This window comes from Hyaena hyaena, unplaced genomic scaffold, assembly GCF_003009895.1.
Source record: "Hyaena hyaena isolate Hyena2069 unplaced genomic scaffold, ASM300989v1 scaffold_209, whole genome shotgun sequence".
Classification (NCBI taxonomy): Eukaryota; Metazoa; Chordata; class Mammalia; order Carnivora; family Hyaenidae; genus Hyaena; species Hyaena hyaena.
This window is the reverse complement of record NW_024080844.1, coordinates 1,431,438-1,453,126: the sequence shown is the minus strand read 5'-3', so window position 1 is coordinate 1,453,126 and position 21,689 is coordinate 1,431,438. Positions and strand designations below refer to the sequence as shown.

General features: G+C 35.8%; 1 protein-coding gene across 3 annotated transcripts in view; it reads left to right on the top strand.

The window, feature by feature from the left end:
* RABGAP1L (RAB GTPase activating protein 1 like) overlaps window positions 1-21,689 on the top strand; it is a 746,017-nt gene that overhangs the window by 433,061 nt on the left and 291,267 nt on the right. For all 3 annotated transcript variants that reach the window (XM_039242373.1, XM_039242375.1, XM_039242374.1), the window contains one exon: window positions 959-1,072. In XM_039242373.1, the coding sequence (XP_039098304.1) occupies window positions 959-1,072 (114 nt within the window). The remainder of the gene's footprint in view (window positions 1-958; window positions 1,073-21,689) is intronic.

Below are 21,689 nucleotides of genomic sequence, written 5' to 3'. Positions count from 1 at the left end.
GAATCAAATCCAATCAAATGATTGGTTAATAACTTTTTATAAAGCTTAGAATTTTATTCAATTCTGAGCTCTTGGATCATGAAACCTGTCAAAGAACCTCTAGATTTATCTTTAAAGCCCGTGTCATCTTAATATAGTAGTTTGGGAGGTTTTTGTTCTCTGGAGCGCACGAGTTGATAACCTATCAGCAGGAAAAGATTGATATCTTTACTTCTTTAAATTATTGTGGTCTGAGTTTTCACTTATCAGATGGTCAAAATTGTGAGAAGTTAGTCATGTGTGGTATTGGGCAGGTATGGAAAAACATCTCCTCCACCAGTGTTTGGAGTAGGTACTGTTACACCGCCTCAGAGGGGAAAGTACCTTCATTAAAAATGGAAATGTTACCTATAGTTTGACCTACAGCTCCACCCCTAGGAATCTATTCTTGAACATGTATGTATAAAAATGTTCCTAGTGATATTATTTGTAATACAAACAGAAAATGCAAAAAAATCATTAATAGGAGAATAGTAAATAAACCATCATATATCTTCATCCAGATGTACCTCCTTCTTTTTAATAGCTGCTCTTAAAGACAATAAAATATACTTGCATGTACTGATTAGGAATATTCTGAAGTTATTCTATTACATGAATGGATAGTTTTCTTCTATTTGTGCTTCAAAAAGCAAAGGATGGAGATGTGTGTATACAACTTCCCCCCCGACCTCCCTTCACATGAGCGTATGTTCACACATCTATAGATAGATGGATGAAAGGATACAAAAGAAACTGTTGGTAGCGTTGTAGCTAGTGAATGGGACTATGGGTCTGAAATGGAAGGCAGGTATTTTTGGTGGGGGAAGCATACTTTTTTCTGTTTTTGGCTATTTTTTTACCCATATGCATATATTATTTTTCGTAATTAAAAAGAAATTTTAAATGAATGACCAGGTCTATTTTTTTTCTTTTTTAGGACTCAGCCCAGGAGAGTGTCATCACTCGAGATATTCATCGTACGTTTCCCGCACATGATTACTTTAAAGATACTGGAGGAGATGGGCAGGAATCACTTTACAAGATCTGCAAGGTAGGGCCCTCAACCTCATTTTTTCTAACTTATTTTACAGCGCTGTATCTTAGGAACCCATCTTAAAGACTTACAGATGTTTTTTTCCTGTCTTCATTTCTTATTTGCACTGTGCCCCTTGATGCTGGACAACCAGAGCCCCTTCCTAGCTGAGAGACTTCTTGGCTTTGCATGAGAAAGAATTCAAGAGCAAGTTTAGAGAAAGGGATGAAGATTTACTAAGTCTAAAAGTAAGAAAGGAACTACTTCACAAAGTAGTGATCTCTCATCCCAGATGAGGAAAAGGATCCCCTTGGCCTCTAATGAAGGGTTTTAAATGCTTTAAAAATTTTTTTAAATGTTTATTTATTTTTGAGAGAAAGAGAGACAGAGAGCATGGGCAGGGAGGGGCAGAGAGAGAGGGAGACACAGAATCTGAAGCAGGCTCCAGACTCTGAGCTGTCAGCACAGAGCCTGACACAGGGCTTGAACGCACGAACCATGAGATCATGACGTGAGCCAAAGTCAGAAGGCTTAACCAATTGAGCCACCTAGGTGCCCTGGGTTTTAAGGTTTTAAAGTTAGCTAACGTTTATGGAAAGGGCTTATTCTTTAACTTTGGCTTTATCATTTGCATTGGGTGGTTAGTTTTTCCATTGTCTTAGGGTTGTGAAATTACCTACAGGTAGCAATTTTAAGAGTTTCTGGCCCTTGTGGCTTTTACTGACAGAGGAATGGGGTCTTGTGGTTTTCTATGAGTCAGATTGTGTGACTCTTTTTATCACCTGGTGGCTTTTAGGTTAAGGGTCAGCCTAAAACCAGAATGACTCTACTTAGGTCAGTTTGTCTCTTCAGTCTCCCTTCCTTCCTACCTTAGTTTCCTCTGCTCAGTACTGAGTCCTGAAGGTGACTTTCTGACTGCATGCTCCCTGCCTCCTTGTCGGGGAGGGGGCGCACTGTGGCCTCGCTTTGACTCTGGGGCTAACAGGAAGGGAACTAAAGGTCCTCTCAGGCTACTGTAGTAAAGGCTCAGAGGAGTCCTGATGACTGCCCTTATGCCAGGATAATGTGGCAATTGTCTCAATTTTTGGACACCACATAAATGTAAGAAACAATGTGGGTTTTTAATACTGGTAAGGTCTCTGATACTACTGGTATACTCTAATTTATCCCACATGATACATCTTTGTGTAGTTTTTATGTCCATTTTGAAATCTTTTCCCCCATTAGTAAGCCTGGAAGAAAACTTTTTCCTGAACTTTAGTAAATATGTTCTACTTGGATGTAAAAGATTCTGTTTCTGTTAATGGAGAATAGTTATCAGATTACTAATTTTTCAAAGTTATATCAGAAATGCAAAATGACTTTTTAAATCTTTGCATATAGTTAACTCATATTGTCAATGCTAATTGAGGCCAAAAGCTAACAACTACAAAGTCCATTAAACAGAGTTTTGCCCTTTATCCTCAAACTTAAGATGCCTTACAAAATTTGGTGGGTAAACTCCACATTGCCCTCACGTACCGTTCCAATAAAAGTTCTCTCTGAACAGCAGACTACATGAAAATCTTGTAATAATATGGAGAGAAAGCAAATCCCATGGCTAATTTATAAGTTAGGTAATCAGTTCCTAAATAATTAAACTTATCCTTTTATTGAGTAGCAAAATTTGGCCAGTTAGATATTCAGAAGTACGTTCATATATCAGTGTCATTTTATATTTACTGATTATTTATAATGTTACTTATAAAAGCACTTGCCTGCTTGTGCTAACCAAGTAGGACTGATGCCTAATTCTGCAAATGGCATAGCATTCATTAAAATCCTTCTTGCATGTTTGTAGTTTAGCCCTCTGCCCTCCCCTATCTTTTCTTTTTCCTTCCCTTCTCTTCCCCTTCTCTTCAAATGTAACATTTGGAAGATTATAAACACTGATCAGAAAAATTCTTTTATATGGATATATCATCAGAGCTAGAAATGCATAAATAAAGTCTGAGAGTGTACTGACTTCTGGAAGGGAATACATCATCTAGTTTTAAAAATGCCACAAACCATTGAAAACCATTATGGATATATAATATATTCATTATATGATTGTAAAAGGCAGAAGTAATGATTAAAAATTTTTCTACCAATTTTGAAATTCTGTCAGCTAGTTAGCTTCTGGCTTACATAAGGAAGAGAACAAAATTTATATAGTTTTTAAGTTTACATAGAAGGGTCTGACTTACGGTATATAGGAAAACATTTTCCTCCTAGCATTCAGAATATTTTCAGCCAATCAGTAACTTTTCCCTCAATTTTTCTCTGGTTGATACTAGTTTTTTCACATAACTAAAACAGATGGTTCTATGTGCCTGCAGCCTCTGACTTAACAATTTTGCTTCATTGTAGTAAAAACAGTATTTCCCTCGTTACATAATATTTGCAGGAGAAATATCTGAACCACGACCAAACACAAAAATAAAGTTAAATAGTTGGTATCCCTTGCTTGGATATTGCAGATAATAATCCAACCTTGAATTCATTAGAGAGTATTCATTAATACATTCATACAGCTTGTGTGGCCATGGTTAGATCATCAGTGTATACTTTGCAACATGATTAGACAGTTTTAAAGCCCTTTCTGAGTTAAGAGTATGAACAGTGTAGCTCTAAGATACTTTGTAACTGCTGAGCATTTAAAATTACACTAAATTTTGTAAAAATGTGGAAAACAAAAGAATCATATTAAATGCATTTCAAAATCCAAGGTAGTAAATAAAAGTAGCTAAGGCTGGTAATGTTGTACTAAAATATATATTACCGAAACATTTTACAATGCCCTTTGATAATGGCGAGCAGGGGGGAGCAGAGATGAATATATCAGAATATGTTGGAGAAACCAAAATTTGCTGGTGCCCTAAGTGACACAATCCTTTTTCTCTTGATCTGTTATGTAGTAGTTCAGCGCTCATGCAGGGAAACCTCAGGTGGTGGTGATAACTCACAAATAGGGTAACAAACTTATGAGCACTTTAGAATTTTGAATATTCTTCTCAAGTCTGTGCATACATCTTCCTTTGCTTTTTCTATCAAATTTGAGCCATAGTCTTTCATTTTATGACCTTCATTCCACATCCCCAAAAGTTGCTATATGTAAAAAGGCCATTGAGTGTGGTCTGCCTGTTCTATCATTTTTATTTCTAGAATCATATCCAACATCATACCTCACACACTCAGCAATATACGTTTGAGTTTCTACCCTGGATACCTTGCACAAATCTGAATAAACATTAATCATAGCTTGATTTTTTAAAAGGCTTCTTCACCAATTCTTTTTTCTTTTCCCTTTTTTTTTTTTTTTTTTTTGGTCCCTTCCTTCATCTTTCTTTTGATCTTACTGCACTGGCCAGAATGTCCAATAATAGTGGTAAAATGAAGCAATTATAATGGACATCCTTGTTATGCTCCTTATTGTAAAATAAATGCATCCAATGATTTACCATTAAGAATGATGTATCTTATTTCATCATCAGCAACACACTTATAGATCTTTTTTTTTTTAAAATACAGTGTCTTCCATGTGTTACAATACTTTCAAATTTACAAAGTACTTTCACATACATTACTTCATTTATTTCTGACAACTTCTTACCACTGAAGCCTATACTAGAAATATAATATGCTGTGTTCTTAAATTGAGACAGAAATTATTAAGAGAATTTCAGTTACAATAAGTGTGGAAATCAATTCTGGTTTCAAGGATATAGAAGTCTGACTTTGTAGTTAAAAACTTTTCTGTGGCTCTGGTGACATGAGGAATGATCTGAACTGTCAGATTAGAGGGAAGTCTGTTAAAAATTTGGTGTCATGTTTTAATGGCCCTGTCAATTTCAGGTTTTGCCTCTTAATATCTTTTTCAAAGTAGGAGGAAATTGAAATGGTTCAAAGATTCCTCTGTTGTCATAAATTTATGTGAGGAAGTTAAACTGAAAGTATAATAGAATTCATAGAATTCTGAAAATGAAAAGTTTAGGGTTCTCCTAACTCCCTCCATTCCTCCCTTCTTCCTTCCCTTTTCTTATCTTTCCTATTATTAGTCAGGCCAATAACATATTTTAAAATAGTGTCCTTGAAAGAGGGAAAATATACTAGCACCCCAAGTATCTTTAGCACTTTTCTGATTTAAATATGTTATAAAGTCTATTTTGAGTCGGGAGACAGGTTGGCACAATTTAAAGGACTGAACATCAGGAAATCTGGTTCTTGATTCATGAGCAGACCCACGACTCTGGGAAAATCACTTTTTGGATTTTCTCCTCATTAAGACACTGGAGTTTGATATGATTATTTCAATTGTAATTTGCAGTGATTTTAAGCATTTAAGTTTTTTCTTAAAATATAACAGATGAGTGCAGAAGTTAACAATTCCTATGTCAGGAGATCGATCTATCTATCTATCTATCTATCTATCTATCTATCTATCTATCTATGTATCCAGCCATCTCTCAATACCAGAGCAGGAAGTAAGTGTGTTTTAACTTAGAGACTTCACCTGGCTTTCTATTACTGTGTTTGGATGTGTGTTTCATGCACACATGAAATGGAATACAGTTAGTGAATTACTTTGAGATATACATCTCTTTAAAGATCTGAAACCAGTCAGTCATAGTAATCAGCTAAAATATTGTTCACAACAGCACAGACTTAAGAGACTCTTCATATGCAATTTAATTTGAGTACTATTGCCTTTTGTAATTTTCTGATTTGAGTAACTGCTTTCTGAAAAAGAGGCTACTACTGTGAGTTGAATGGGATGGACCAAATATATTACAGAGTGATCAATATCTTTCTTCATCTGGGTTAATAAGTATAATGGTTTGTGAAAGGACAAAAATAAACTTGAAAATAACCTTGCTTTATCCAATATTGTTCTCAAAACAAGATTGGATTTAATATAAGAACTAAAACATTTCAAGTATTATTTTGATACTAATGATTTTGAAGAATGCAAGTGATCACTGACATTTGTGAAATTAGATATAACATACATTATTTATATTGTTCACTAGGGTTAAGGGGGTATTAATGGTTATAAGGATGACTTATTTTTCACTGACATGATAGTATTTTCTTTTTTGTTGTTGTTGTCATTTATTTATTTATTTTGAGAGAGAAAAGTAGAGAGTATAGGGGTGGGGGTGAGAGAGAGAGAGAGAGAGAGAGAGAGAGAGAGAGAATCCCAATCAGGCACCACACTGATATGGGGTTTGATCCCACAACCCTGAGGTCATGACCTCAGCCAAGATCAAGAGTCTGATGCTTAACCAGCTGAACCACCCGGGTGTCCCAATAGTGTTTTCAATATAAGTTTCTATTTGACTACCTGTAATACAGCTCTCTTCCTTGGGGGTGCCTGAATGATTCCTTGTTTGAATGACAGCATTGACTAAACCCGTTATAGGCCACTCTTCTTTACAAAGCCCAGTTTGCCCAGCAGCATGAGCAAGCTGTGGGACTTCTCCAGCTCACATCCTTGGAATCTGATTGGCTCATTGGTGTGGCAGATTGGTGTTCCTGGATCAAAATTCACCCACAAGGATTTCATTGAGAGCTCTACCTTGGGGGAATCAGGCAGCCCTTAGAGAATCAAGTAGGCCTTTTCTATTCTCTGTGTACCTTCTCTCTCCCTTGAGTTTCTGTCATGCTTCTTTGAATCATAACACCCTTCTAAGGTAGATCCAAATAGGGTGCAGCTTAGGAACCCTTTGAGTCCCTAGGGTCAACTCTGCTTTGCCAGCACATCCTAATGGGCAGTGAATTAAGTGGTTTCGGAAGACCTTGAGGATGGCAGAGTATTCTCATATGAATTAGTTTCCTTAAGGAAAAATTAATTCTTTCAGGTCATACAGGAAGAAGTCTTGGAGAACCTTCCTAAAAATTAGATGATGAAAATAAGACAAAAACAGAGAGGGAGGCAAACTATAAGAGACAAGCAAAATACAGAGAACAAACTAAGGGTTGCTGGAGGGGAGGTAGATGGGGGGGGATGAGCTAAATGGATGATCGGTGCCAAGGAGAACACTTGTTGGGATGAGAACTGAGTGTTATATGTTAGTGATGAATCACTAAATTCTATTCCTGAAACCATTATTACACTATATGTTAACTAACTTGGATTTTAATAAAATTTAAAAATAAATAGACGATAGATAGATAGATAGATAGATAGATAGATAGATTAGATAAATGAATGGCTGAGATAAGTAAATAAAAGCTTACAGCATCGGGGTGCCTCGGTGGCTCAGTCAGTTAAGTGTCTGACTTCGGCTCAGGTCATGATCTCATTGTTTCCATGTTCAAGCCCCACGTTGGTCTCTGTGCTGACAGCTCAGAGCCTGGATGTTTAAGATTCTGTGTCTCCCTCTCCCTCTGCCCCTCCCTGACTTGTGCTCTGTTTCTGTCTTTCTCTCTCAAAAATAAATAAACATTAAAAAAAAATTTTTTTTGAAAAGCTCACAGTGTCAGCATGAAAAGGTGCTCAACATCATTCATCATCGGGGAAATGCAAATCAAAACACAAAGAGAGATACCACTTCACACCTGTCAGAGTGGCTAAAATCAATAACACAAGAAACAACAGGTGTCGGTGAGGGTGTGGGGAAAGGGGAACCCTCTTGCACTGTTGGTGGGAATCCAGACTGGTGCAGTATCAGTCCTTTTTTTTTTCTTTTAACTTGTTTTACTGTTTATTTATTTTTGAGAGAGAGAGAAAGAAAGAGCACAAGCAGAGGAGGGGCAGAGAGAGGGAGACACAGAATCCAAAGCAATTCCAGGCTCTGAGCTGTCAGCACAGAGCCCAACACGGGGCTCAAACCCACAACCCGTGAGATCATGACCTGAGCCGTAGTTATATGCTTAACCAGCTAAGCCACCCAGGTGCCCCACGTATGAGTTCTTTCTTAGGTATATCTATTGCTAATATCTTCTCTACAGCTTGCTGTTTTACTCTATTATCTCTTGATGAACAGATGCTATTAGTTTTTAAAAGGCCCTGTTTATTAATTTTTCTTTTATGGTTAGTATATTTGTGTCTTGTTTAAGAAACATTTGCCTAACTCAAAGTCATGAAAATATTTTCTGATGTAATTTATGAATTTTATCATTTTGCTTTTCACACTAAAGATTATGATCTCTCTATGATTGATTTTGATAAAATGTATCAATTTTTTATAAAATTTATCAATCTTAGTTTTCTCAGAGCTCCAACTTTTGGCTTTGCTGATTTTATCTATTATATGTTTGCTCTCTATTTCATTGATATCTGTATTTTTATTTCATTTATCCCATTTTAAGTTTAATTTGTTGTTTTTTCTCTTAAGATACAAAAAATAAATAATTTTTAGCTTTTCTTTTGTTGTAATAGGTGCAGAAAAGGCTACAAATTGCTCTTAGGAACTACTTTAGATGCATTTTTGTGAAGTTTGTTTTTCTGATTAATTTTATAATCAACATAATTAAGGTTTAATTTGCATATAGTAAGCTGTATCTGTTTTAGACATATAGTTTGATAAATGTTGACACATGTATACAGCTATGTAACCATAATCAAAATACACCACAATCAAGATACCAAACCTACATCAATCTAAAAAGCTTCTGCACAATAAAGGAAACCATCAACAAAGTGAAATGGCAACCTACTGAATGGGAGAAAATATTTGCTAATTATGTATCTGATATCTAAAATATATAAAGTACTCATACAACTCAACACCAAAAAAACAAATAATGCAGTTAAAAAATGGACAGATGATATGAATAGACTTTTTTTCAAAGAAGGCGTACAGATGTCCAATAGGTACATGAAAAGATGCTCAACATCACTAATGCAAATCAAAGCCACAATGAGATATCACCTCATACCCATTAGAATGACTAGTATCAAAAAGAAAGGAAGAACAAGTGTTGGTAAGAATGTGGAGAAAGGGAACCCTTATGCATTGTTGGTGGGAATGTAAATTGGTGCAGCCACTATGGGAAACAGTATGGCATTTCCTCAAAAATTTAAAAATAGAGCTACCATATCCAGCAATTCCATTTCTAGGCATTTATTTGAAGAAAAACAAACAAAAAGCAACTGAAAAAGGTATATGCATTCTTTTGTTTATTTGAAGCATTGTTTATAATAGCCAAGATATGGCATTCTTTTGTTTATTTGAAGCATTATTTATAATAGCCAAGATACGGCATTCTTTTGTTTATTTGAAGCATTATTTATAATAGCCAAGATATGGACACCTTAGTGTCCATATATGGATGAATGGATAAAGAAAATGTGGTATATACATACAATGGAATATTATCAGGCTATCAAAAAGAATGAAATGTTGCCATTTCCAACAACGTAGATGGACCTTGAGGGCATCATGGTAATGAAATAAGTTAGAGAAAGACAAATACCATATGATCTCATTTATACATAGAATCTAAGAATAAATGAAAAATAAAACAAGCTTATAGATACAGAAAACATATTGATGGGTGTCAAAGTGGGAGGAGGGCTAAATGTGTGAAGGAAGTCAAAAGATACAAAGTTCCAGTTATAAATAAATCATGGGGATATAGTATGTGTAGTATACAGTAAAGTGACTATAGTTAATAATACTGTATTGCATATTTGAAATTATTAAGAAAATAGATCTTAAAAGTTCTCATAAGAAGAAAAAATTGTAGGGGCGCCTGGGTGGCTTAGTCGGTTAAGCGTCCGACTTTCGCTTAGGTCATGATCTCGCGGTTCGTGGGTTCGAGCCCCGCGTCGGGCTCTGTGCTGCCTGCCAGCTCAGAGCCTGGAGCCTGTTTCAGTCTGTGACTCCCTCTCTCTCCGACCCTCCCCTGCTCACGCTGTCTCTATCTCTCTCTCCTAGAAATAAATAAAACATAAAAAAAAAAAACTACAAAAAAAAGGAAGAAAAAATTGTAATTGTAGTAAAATAGGTTGATTGTGGTGATCATTTTGTAATATATACAGATATCAAATCATTATGTTGTAGGCCTGATAGTAATCTAACATATTTACTATATGTTATATATTATGTTACATGTTAATTAAACTTCAATAAAAATAAATAAATTTGGAAATGCTTCCATTTCCAAAAAAGAAATGATAGTAGTTCTAAAGGGGAATTATTGGCAGGCAAGTAAAAAAAAAGATTAGAAAATGCTTTTCATGTACTTTTGATTTGGTTTTTTGATACTTCAGTACAAGAAAACCAAAAGAACTCTAGATTTCTTTATGGTTTTGTCATTATGTAAATCAAATAGATTTTCTTTCCATTTAAGTCCTATCTGTTAAAAAAGGATATCAAACATTTATATTGCCCCCAAAATTCCTCATGCCCCTTCACAAAAAATCCTATCTATGCCTGACCTCAGGTAACCATTTATCTTCTTTCTGCCATTATAGCTTCCATTTTTCTATAATTTTATAAATGGATCCTACAGTATATACTTGTAGCTTCTTTCATGCAGTATAATGTCTCTGAAATTCATCCCTGTGGTTGGTGTTTTTGGTAGTCCATTCTTTTGTATTTCTGGGTAGTATGCTATTATAACCCCACCAATTTTGATGTCAGATTTTATTATTGTTACATATATGGTGATATCCTTGACCCATTACATTTGGTGACTTTTAGGTTATTTTTTGGTATTGATCTATCTTAATTTTACTATGGTCAAAGAACATGTTCTCAATGTCTCAACACTTCTGAAAAAGTTTGAGACCTGCTTTCTGATATAAATATGTTTTATTTTGTATCGTTAGATAAAGTCTGTAATCATACGTTTCCAATCTTTTTGTAGCTTCTTTCTTCTCCTGTTTTGTCAGTTACTGATAGAATTGTGCTAACATTCCCAACTGTGAATCTGAACTTGTCTGCTTTTCTTTTAGTGTTGTCAAGTTTTGCTTTATGTATTTTGAAGCTGTGTTATTAAGTGCATAAAAATTTAGTATTAATGTGTCTTCATATTGAATAACCTTATTATCATTATAAAATGTCTTTCTTATTGCCGGTATGTACTTTGATATAAGTATGACCAAATTAGCTTCATTTTGCATTGTATAACTTTCAATATCCTCTTACTTTCAATTGAGTTCTTATATTTAAGGGGCCTCTCCCTTAAGCATCTAATAATTGAACTTTATTATTTTAACTAGCTCTTCAAATTTTGTTTTTTTTTAATTGGAGTATTGAGTATATTTACATTTAATGAACCTATGTATTTAATTTTAAACTTACTATATCACTATTTGTTTTCTATTATGTTTCATCTATCTGTTTTTTCTCTTTATTCCTCTCATTTTTCGCTTTACACTTTATAACTATTATATATAGTTTGTATACTTTTAGTAGTTACCCTAGGGATCACAACAGGCATTCTTGAGATATTAGAGTACACCTTAGGTGAGTACTTGATCACTCCTCTATAAGGCAAGATGTAAGGCAAGAACCTTACATCTCTTTAACTCCATATATTACTTTTTGTTCATTATCCTATTATTATCATGTATTTAATCCTGTACATGTATCAATACCCACTTACCCCCACACACGGAGTTTTTTTTTTTTTTTTTTTTTTAAACTATCCATATTCACTTAGACTTACCTGTTTATCTGTTCTTATGCTCTTCATTTCCTCCTTCATTACCTGCTTCCATATCTGGGATTGTTTTCCTTTAAGCTTTTTTTCTTCCTTTTCATTTTCATCCATTTTTTTCGTGTAATAATGATTTCAGGAATAGAATTTGGTGATTCATCACTTACATATAATACTCGGTGCTCATCCCAGCAAGTGCTCTCCTTAATGCCCACTGCTCGTTTAGCCCATCTCCCCACCCAGCACCCTGCCAGCAACCCTCAGTTTGTACTCAGCATCCCTCAGTTTGTTCTCTGTATTTAAGAGTATGGTCTGTCTCCCACTATGTTTTTATCTTATTTTTACTTACTTTCCCCTATGTTCATCTGTTTTGTTTGTTAAATTCCACATATGAGTGAAATCATGTTTGTCTTTCTCTGACTGACTTATTTCACTTAGCATAGTATACTCTAGTTCCATTCATGTTATTGCAAGTGACAAAATTTCATTCTTTTCAATTGCTATGTGATATTCCATTGTGTGTGTGTGTGTGTGTGTGTGTGTGTGTGTGTGTGTGTGTGTGTAGAAAGGGAACCCTTGTGCATGGTTGGTGGGAATGTAAATTCCACACACACACATACACATACCAAATCTTATCCATTCATCAGCCAATGGACATTTGGGCTCTTTCCATACTGTGGCTATTATTGATAGTCCTGCTATAAACATTGAGGTGCAAGTGTCCCTTTGAAACAGCATACATTTATTCCTCTGGATAAATACCTCATAGTACAATTGCTGGGTCATAGGGTAGTTCTATTTTAATTTTTTGAGGAACCTCCATAGTGTTTTCCAGAGTGGTTGCACCAGTTTGCATTTCCAACAGCAGTGCAAAAGGGTTCCGCTTCCTCCACATCCTTGCCAACATCTGTTGTTGCCTGATTTGTTCATTTGAGCCATTCTGGCAGGTATGAGGTAGTATCTCATTGTAGTTTTGATTCATATTTCCCTGGTGATGAGTGATGTGGAGGATCTTTTCATGTGTCTGTTAGCCATCTGGATGTCTTCTTTGGAAAAGTATCTACTCATGTCTTTTGCCCATTTGTTCACTGCATTATTTGTGTTTTGGGTGTTGAGTTTCATAAGTTTTTTATAGATTTTGGATGCACACACTTTATCTGATATGTCATTTGTAAATATCTTCTCCCATTCCTTCGGTTGCCTTGTAGTTTGGCTGATGGTTTCCCTCACTGTGCAGAAGCTTTTTATCTTGATGAGGTCCTAATAATTCATTTTTGCTTTTGTTTCCCTTGCCTCTGGAGATATATCTAGTAAGAAGTTTCTGCAGCCAAGGTCAAAGAGGTTGCTGCGTGTTTTCTTCTATAGAATTTTGATGGCTTCCTATCTTATGTTTAGGTCTTTCATCCATTTTGAGTTTTTTTGTGTATGATTTAAGAAAGTGGTCCAGGTTCATTCTTCTGCATGTTGCTGTCCAGTTTTCCCAACACCATTTCCTGAAGAGACTGTCTTTTTTCCATTGCATATTCTTTTCCTGCTTTGTCAAAGATTAGTTGGCCATACATTTGTGGGTCCATTCTGGGTTCTCTATTCTGTTCCACTGATCTGTGTGTCTGTTTTTGTGCCAGTACCATACTGTCTTGATTATAGCTTTGTAATACAGCTTGAAGTCCATAATTGTGATGCCTCCAGCTTTGGCTTTCTTTTTGAGAATTGCTTTGGCTATTCAGGGTCTTTTCTGTTTCCATACAAACTTTTGTATTGTTTGTTCTAGTCTGTGAAGAATGCTGGTGTTATTTTGGTAGGGATTGTATTGAATATATAGATTGCTTTGGATAGTATTGACATTTTAACAAATATCTGTTCTTCCATTCCAGGAGCATGGATTGAAGAAGTTTTTAATATTCCTTTAGTAAAAATATACTAGTGAAAATTATTTTATTTTTTTATTTGTCTGAGGGCATTTTCATTTTGTCTTTATTTTGGAAAGATTTTCATTTGAGATGGTGTTTTCCCTAGTATTTTAAAGGTGTTATTCTCTTGTCTGTAGGCCCTTATCATTTCTGTTGAAAGATGGCTGTCATCTTATGGGGTTTTTTTTAATGTAATACATCTTTTGTCTCTGCTTTAAATTTTTAAATTTTTTTGGTTTATCTTTAGTTTTTCAAAAGTTTTTTTTAATGTTTTTTATTTATTTCTGAGAGAGAGAGACAGAGTGAGCAGGGGAGGGTCAGAGAGAGAGGGAGACACAGAATCTGAAACAGGCACCAGGCTCTGAGCTAGCTTTCAGCACAGAGCCTGGCGCAGGGCTCAAACCCGCAAACCATGAGATCATGACCTGAGCTGAAGTTGGACGCTTAACCGACTGAGCCACCCAGACGCCCCCCACCCCACTTTTTTTTTTTTTATAATGTGCCCTAGGTGTAGTTTTCTTTATATTTGTACTGCTTGGAGTTTGTTATTGAATATGTGACTTGACTTATTTTTCACTTTTAGGAAATGCTTAGCCATATCTCTTTCAATTCCATTTGGCCTTTTTCCTTTATTCTGGACTTCCAAGTATTCATATTTTGCTATGTCACTTATCTCTTACTCTATTTTATTTTATATGTTTCCACCCATCTTTTGTGTCTTCATCTGGATATTTTTTACTAATCCTCTCTCTAATCTATTGGAGTCTTAATTTTGGTTTTTCTATTTTTCAGTTCTAGAATTTTTATTTGGTTTTTCTTAAAAATAGATTCTATCTCCTTTGTGAAATTTTTTTTCTATTTTCTTAGATTAATCATAGGTATTTTATTTTATTTTTTTAATGTTTGTGTATTTTTGAGTGAGATTGAGACAGAGCATGAGTGGGGGAGAGGGCGAGAGAGAGAGGGAGACACAGAATCTGAAACAGGCTCCAGGCTCTGAGCTGTCAGCACAGAGCCTGATGTAAGGCTTAAACTTGGGAACAGTGAGATCATGACCTAGGCCAAAGTCGGACACTTAACCAACTGAGCCACCCAGGCACCACAATCATAGGTATTTTAAAGCCCAAGTCTGATAAAGTCTATTATCTGATCACCTGTTTGTATATTACTATTGTCTGTTGACTTTCATTTTCTCATATTTTCTTTCATGCTTATCTTTAATATAAATCTGGATCTTATATGTGAAAAATTATATAAAGGCTTTGGATAATTTTACTCCAAAGCTGATTTAGTGTTTTTCTGGTAGGACGATAGAGTATAGTGGATCCCTTTGACCCAGTGTTTACTATTTGTTTTGCTTCATGGGTGAAACCCTTTCAGCATTTCAGCTAAAAGCCTGAGGTATTTATTATAAATATTCCTCTTTGGTGGACTCCACATCTTACTTTCTGTGTCCTTGACACTATGAGACCACTGAAATCTCTTCTTAGTTATGTTTACTATTCTTGCAGCCCACTTTTTCCAAAATTTCCCTTCTATGAAATATTATTTTGTTCCTGTGAGGAGATATGAGATATCATATTTTCACAATGTTCCCCTTAAACTTTTTATTAGGTAAGTTGTTCATTAATATTTTCAGATTTTCTAGGGGTAAGGGGAAATATTCACTGATCCTCTTGTTTACAGTGGAATAAAGAGAGTACTAGATTTGCATACTAATAAATCTTAATCTCTGAGGGTAAGAGTTTCATTTAGTTTCCCTGCCCTTAAATCACTCATCTTCCATTTTTTATTTTAGGCAAATTGTCTAATTCTGCTTCATTGCCAAGGACAGTTATGTTTATAGCCATTTAGAACAGCAAATGCATGCTCATACATATACATACACATATAAAAGAAATCTTAGCAACTTTATGTTGGAAAGCTTCACAGTGTGTGTTTGTGTTTAGGGGTTAACTTCATGCTTAGGTTTTGCTTATAGTATTTCAAAAACATCTTTTATATTAGTATCACTAACTCATACATGAGGGGCTATTTTTGGGTGGTCTTCTTTTTGTTCCTTTTAATATCCATATTAATTGGACAGACTTTCTATGGGTCAGAGCTCGATTGAGAAGTCATGATGTTATTTTAAATATGAATTTTTCTTCTGAAACTATAACAATGAAAAGGTTAGGTTTGTGAAGCTGGAGTCCTAGAAGGAGAATGAGTGACTTATAATGCTCTTGAAAGTGTCTGAGTTTTTAAAAATTTCTTTATGTGCTTAGTCCCATAAGAGCCTTTCTGAAAAAGCTTTGTAGTTTCTGTGGAACCTGTAGTCTTTCAGCTGAAAGGCTAATTGAAGCCATCACACCATTACTAGAATAAGGAAGAGAAAGAGTAGGATTATGAGGATGATAAAAATGTTTAAAATTAGAATACAGGGATTGGTGTGTATCCTAAGGGTTTGATTATAGTCATTCTCTTTCAAAAACAACATTATTCTTTGAGAAAAGAAGGAAAGATTACTTTTTAAAATAGAAAAGAAAAAAACTAACCTGCAAAGACATAACACAAGGAGGCTTCAAATAAAATGCTACTCTTGGTGTCCTTAATTTATGATTTTTCTCAAAGTAGAGATTTCCGTACTAAATTCAAATGCCTTAAATATCCCAAACAAAAGCTCACAATTATTCCTGAGTGGATTCATTATAGGATTATGGGGACTTATTTCCTGTTTACTAATTGTTATCCAGTTGGCAATATCTTTACAACTTTGAAGCCTTCTCCTTAACCAGACCTTTTCCTGCATCTTTTAAAGACCAAGGAAGGGTGTGAATCTGAATTGCTTTCCACCTCCTTCCCATCTGTCCAGATCTTACTAGCCCACTTCCCTTGTGAAGCTTGTTCTACCCACTTCTACCCACAGTGATTTATAGATTAAAAATACTCTAGAAAGTTTAGATGATTATTATGGATTATGTTTGAACATTGTCTGATTAATTTCATGTAAGTGTTTTCTTCAGTGTGTTCAGTCTTTGAGGGAAGAGGCTCTCTCTGACATTTTATTTTCCTTTGTTTTAGAGAGCAGAGTGCAGTGCTGTCTACATGATGTAATATAATTAACTGTGATCTTGACTTGATGAAACTGTGTTGTTCCAGGTCCTCTCAGAAGCCTGTCACCAAAACAGGATTAAATGTGTAAGCAGTGTATTAGGGGAGATGCCTATAAGAGAAAATGGAGAAGAAGCTGGGAGAGCCATTGGACTTCAATGTTAGTCTGACCCCAAGGGAAGAAGATAGGAAGGAAGATTAGGGAGACGTGTCTTAGACTGCAGTGCACTTCTAAGAACTGTTTGGGAAGGCCAATGGGAGTCCTTGGCTAAGTTGTCTGTGGGGTCCCACTTCTTCCAGAAGCTGGCCTGCCTTACTATCTTGTTGTGTTCAGTCGTTGGCTGGGAATATCCCCTAGGAGGTGTGGCCTTAGTGCAAATGTTGGGATGGATTTCAGAACTTACCAGTTGGCAACTTGGGTCAATTATGTTTTCTGCTGTTTGAGATTGGAAAGGTGCATTTTCACAGTCAACATACGTGTATTTTTGATGAGAGTGTAATGTATATAAACATTACAAGAGCACTCTCTCTACAATTTTTTCTTCTATAAAATAATTTTATTTATAATAATTATTCAAAGTAAGCTCTTTAATGAGCAAGGATGTTACTTTGTTTTGTAGAGTTCCTTTTTGCTGTCTTTTATGTGCCATTTTTTTTTTAAATCACAAGTCCAAAAATATAAACTAAACACTCTGGGTAATTTCCCATAATCATACAGTAGTTTACTTATAACAGGGGCATTAAATTTTTTTAAGGATAAGATAGTCTAGCTATTTTACATTTCCTTTTTTTAAAATGAGTGTATCAGTTCACTTTTAAATTGTTATCAAGGGCTTTTTTTTTTTTTCAAGTGTTATATAAAAGGAAACTTACATCTAGGAATTTTGCCAGCTATGTTAAATCAGAAAATTGCTTTGTGAGTGAATATTTGTGAGTACATCTAGCTTTCTGTGTTTATATTTGCCAGAGTTTAGGTGATTTCATATCAGGGTATCTATTTTTAGAGCTTATGTTAATACTTTTCTTTTTTCCAGTATATAGGATAAACTTAACCTTTTTTAAGCCCCAATTTTTTATTAGTAAAATCAACAAAGTTATTCTGAGTTTATATATGTATGTGTATATCCATATTTCCATATTTTTTTTAGAGAATATCAAACTTACAGGAAAGTTGCAAGTATATAATTTTGTTTTCCTATAGCGTTTGAAAGCGGTTTGCCAACATGATGCTTCATTACCCTCAAATACTTGAGGATGTTTTTGAAAAAGCAAGAATATTCTCTTGTATAACTGTAATAAAACATCCACATCAAAAAGGAACATCAATGTATTGCTACAACCCAAGCCTTAGACTTCATTCAGGTTTCACTAGCTGCCTACATAATGGCCTTTACAGAAAAAATGACCCAGCTCAGAATCTCGCATTTTGATTAGTTGTCATGTCTCCTTGATTTCCTTTTATCTGGAATAATTTCTCACTCTTTCCTTCATTTGGTACTTGTGAAGATTATAACCCAGTAAGTTTTTGAATGTTTCTCAATTTGGGTTTGTCTGATGTTTCCTCATGGTTGGATTCAAGTTATACATCTTTGGCAAGAGTGACACAAAAGAACTGATCTCATCCCCTGCTCTCAGGAGGCGCACAGCTACAGGCTTTCCCATAGTTGATGGTGGTCACTGCGATCACGTAAATCAGGTATTGTTGACCAGACTTCTCCACTGTGAAGTTTCTCTCTTACCCTTTGTAATTAAGAAATATTTTGGGAGACGCCTGAGTGGCTGAGTTGGATAGGCGTCTGACTTGAGCTCAGGTGATGATCTCTTAGTTTGAGCCCCACATCAGGCTCTGTGCTGACAGCTCAGAGCCTGTAGCCTGCTTCAGATTCTGTGTCTCTCTCTCTCTGCCCCTCCCCTGCTTGATCTCTGTCTCTCTCCTTTAAAAACAAACATTAAAAAATTTTTTAAAAGAACTATTTTTGGGTGGGATAATAATTATATAAATGTACCTTTCTCATCAGTCTTTCCATTTATTTATTTATGTATAGATATATATGTATGTATTATCATACTCAGACTCATAAATTCTTATTTTATTCAGTGTATTTACTCTTTTACTATAATTATTTGTTTTGGTGCTCAAATTGTTCCCAACTGAACAGTGGGAGACCTTCAAGCTGGCCTTTTGACATATCCTATCATTCTGTGAGCACTGCCTTTCTTTCTGACTCAGAAAGATGCTCCAGACTTTCTTTGCCCTAGAACTAGACCATTTCTCTAAGGATCCCTGCTTTCTTTAGTTAAAAATGGTAGATAATAAAGATTTGTACACTAGGTGTATTCATTGATATTAGGTTGTATTACTCACAAGTCATCTCACCGGACAGAGCTAAGAAATGTATATGTGCGTATGATTATATGTATAGACAGATATATACATGTCTATATACAAACATACAGTTTTTTCAATATTTTTAATGAGATAATTCACATACCACAAATGCATCCCTTTAAATAAGTGTACATTTTAGTGGTTTTTAGAATATTCATGAAGCTATGCAACCATCATCACTATTAAGTTCTAGGACATTCCACCACTCTAAAAAGAAACCTTGTATCCATTAGAAGTCACTCTCTAGAATCCCTACTCTCAGCCCTTGGCAGTCAATAATCCACTTTCTATTTCCGTGGATTTGCTAGGTTTTGTTGTTGTTAGTGTAGTAGTTTGGTGACTTTTGTGAACTAATTATGTAAAGTCTATTCTTTGTCACGTGTGGCCACTGAAGTCTCTGCTTGGTGGTTAGCTAATGATTAGACAGAGATTTGCTTATATTTCCCAGAACTGGTAACTTTCCCACTCTTTGCAGAGGGGCTCTTTGGATGTGTTTAGGCATACTTTTATTACTCCGCTAACCAGGTGACAATTCTATATTACCTTCACTTCCTGCTTTTGCAGAGCCTCAATGTCAGCCAGAGATAAGAGCTTAAAGCCTTCTTGTGCCTTTTCTGAGCTTTCCCAAAGCTTTGGGCATCTGTCCTGTCTTCCACATGGACATGGCCGTCTACATTCTCAGAAATAAGTCTGAGTTTTCCAAAACCCTTATGGACATCTCATTCTGTAGCTTTTTCCTTTCAAACCTTTTGGTTAAGTGTGTTTGCTTCAACTTTTATCTACCAGCTGAAGGCAGTCATAAAAGTAAACAATCACTTATTGTTTTTGACAAATGCACTGGGGAAAAGGCTTTTCACACTGAGTGAGCCTTGCAAGTGGTCTTTGGGGATCCACCACACAGGTCAAACAATGCTAATTCTCTGCGAATGATTCTTTGCAGGAGTTGTAGCCCCTTATGCTCCTTCTGATGGTCGCCAGGCTGTTTGTTTTCACTGCAAAAGCAAGGTGTTAGTTTTCAAGGTCATGGTGGAGCTGCAGAGATAGAGCTAAGGGAAGTTAAAAAAAAAATGCCACAAAGTTCCCTGTTCTTACTGAGATTTGGTCATTTTTCTGTAATAAATGTGCCTCAGACTGCTGCAAATCTTAAGTCAATTTCCAGAGCACTGGAAAAGCTGATTGTAACGATTTTTGCTATTTTTCCTGCTGCTATGGAGGAACACATTTTTAGAGATCCTTACTCTGCCTTTTTTGCTGATGTCACTGCCCATATTTGTTTTTATATCTTTTTACATATGTTAAAAATCAGGAATTCACAGGATACTTTCAATTTCAGTTAAATATCAGCAGATGAATTCTGTTCTTTTTCCTATATTTGTTAACTGCCTTCTCTCACAGTGAAAACCTTAGTTCCCATTATTCTTCGTATATTTATCCATTTGATCAATACCCCTGTAGATAACCAGTTTCCCATTGCTGTGGCCACCCCTCTCGTGCACAGATGGCCTCCTTACAGTGGTCAGGCTCTAACACCCCATGTGTATCACTCCTTTGATTCCTTATTCTTGGCCATCCACTTCCCCACAGGGAGGGCCTCATCATTCCGGTTAGAGTGTAATGTCAGACCACCCCTCTATATCATGTTTATCTTGCTGTGCCTGATGGCTGCAGGAAGGAAATGGGAATTTTAACTACTTTTTAACAAAACAAGAATCCATAAACATTTTAATGGTGAGTGAAACCTATCCCAACAACTCCATACTCATCCTGGTGATGGCTCAGTGGGGTGTGGAGAGACACTGTAGTCCTCCTTGACATCAGCCTATCATTGCTACTGTTATTGAGCACTTCACTGTGTGCCCAGACACCGTGTTTAATCATCAGTCAGGTTTACGCAGTGGTTTCTATTATTTTCTTCTTGTTATAGATGAAGATAATCTGCTCTCCTTTATTACAGAAGTCCTTGAAAGATTTGTCTATACTTGCCATAACCAGTTTCTCTTTTCCAACTATTTACTAAACTCATTTTGGTCAGGATTTCACCAGTATTACTTGGTTGAAGATGATCTTGTCAGAAAACAAACATATATTCCAAATCATAAAATATCATCATCTTAGTTGATAGTAACACCATTTCTCCAGCTGCTCAGGCTAGAAACCTTGTATCGCTTTGGACTCTCCTTTCTTTCTCTTACACTACAAGTTGAGAAAGTGTCAGCTACCCGGAGGTGCAGAGGTCCCAGGAGGTGAACTCTCTGCATAGTTTGCAAGTGTTGAGGTTGCCACTGAATGGAACAGTACTTTCCCCTCATAGAGAACAGAGCAAGATCAAGTTCAGTAGTGAGTGCCAGTCCCCCAAGATGCCTATCACAGGGAGATGGTCTGCATGTACCTCTTTTATGCTGCAGAGGAAAGAGCCCGTCCTCTCCTCATAGAGAAGATGGATGACTGTGGGGTTGACAGGGGCCGTATGACATACACACTTAGACAGAAGTACACATCAAGCCTGGGATCAGGACAGATTACCCAGCAAGGTGATGAGCCCAGCACAGACTGTAAGGGCTCCTTACCTCCGTGTGAGAACATGTTCCAGGCCTGTAGTATATTCTTT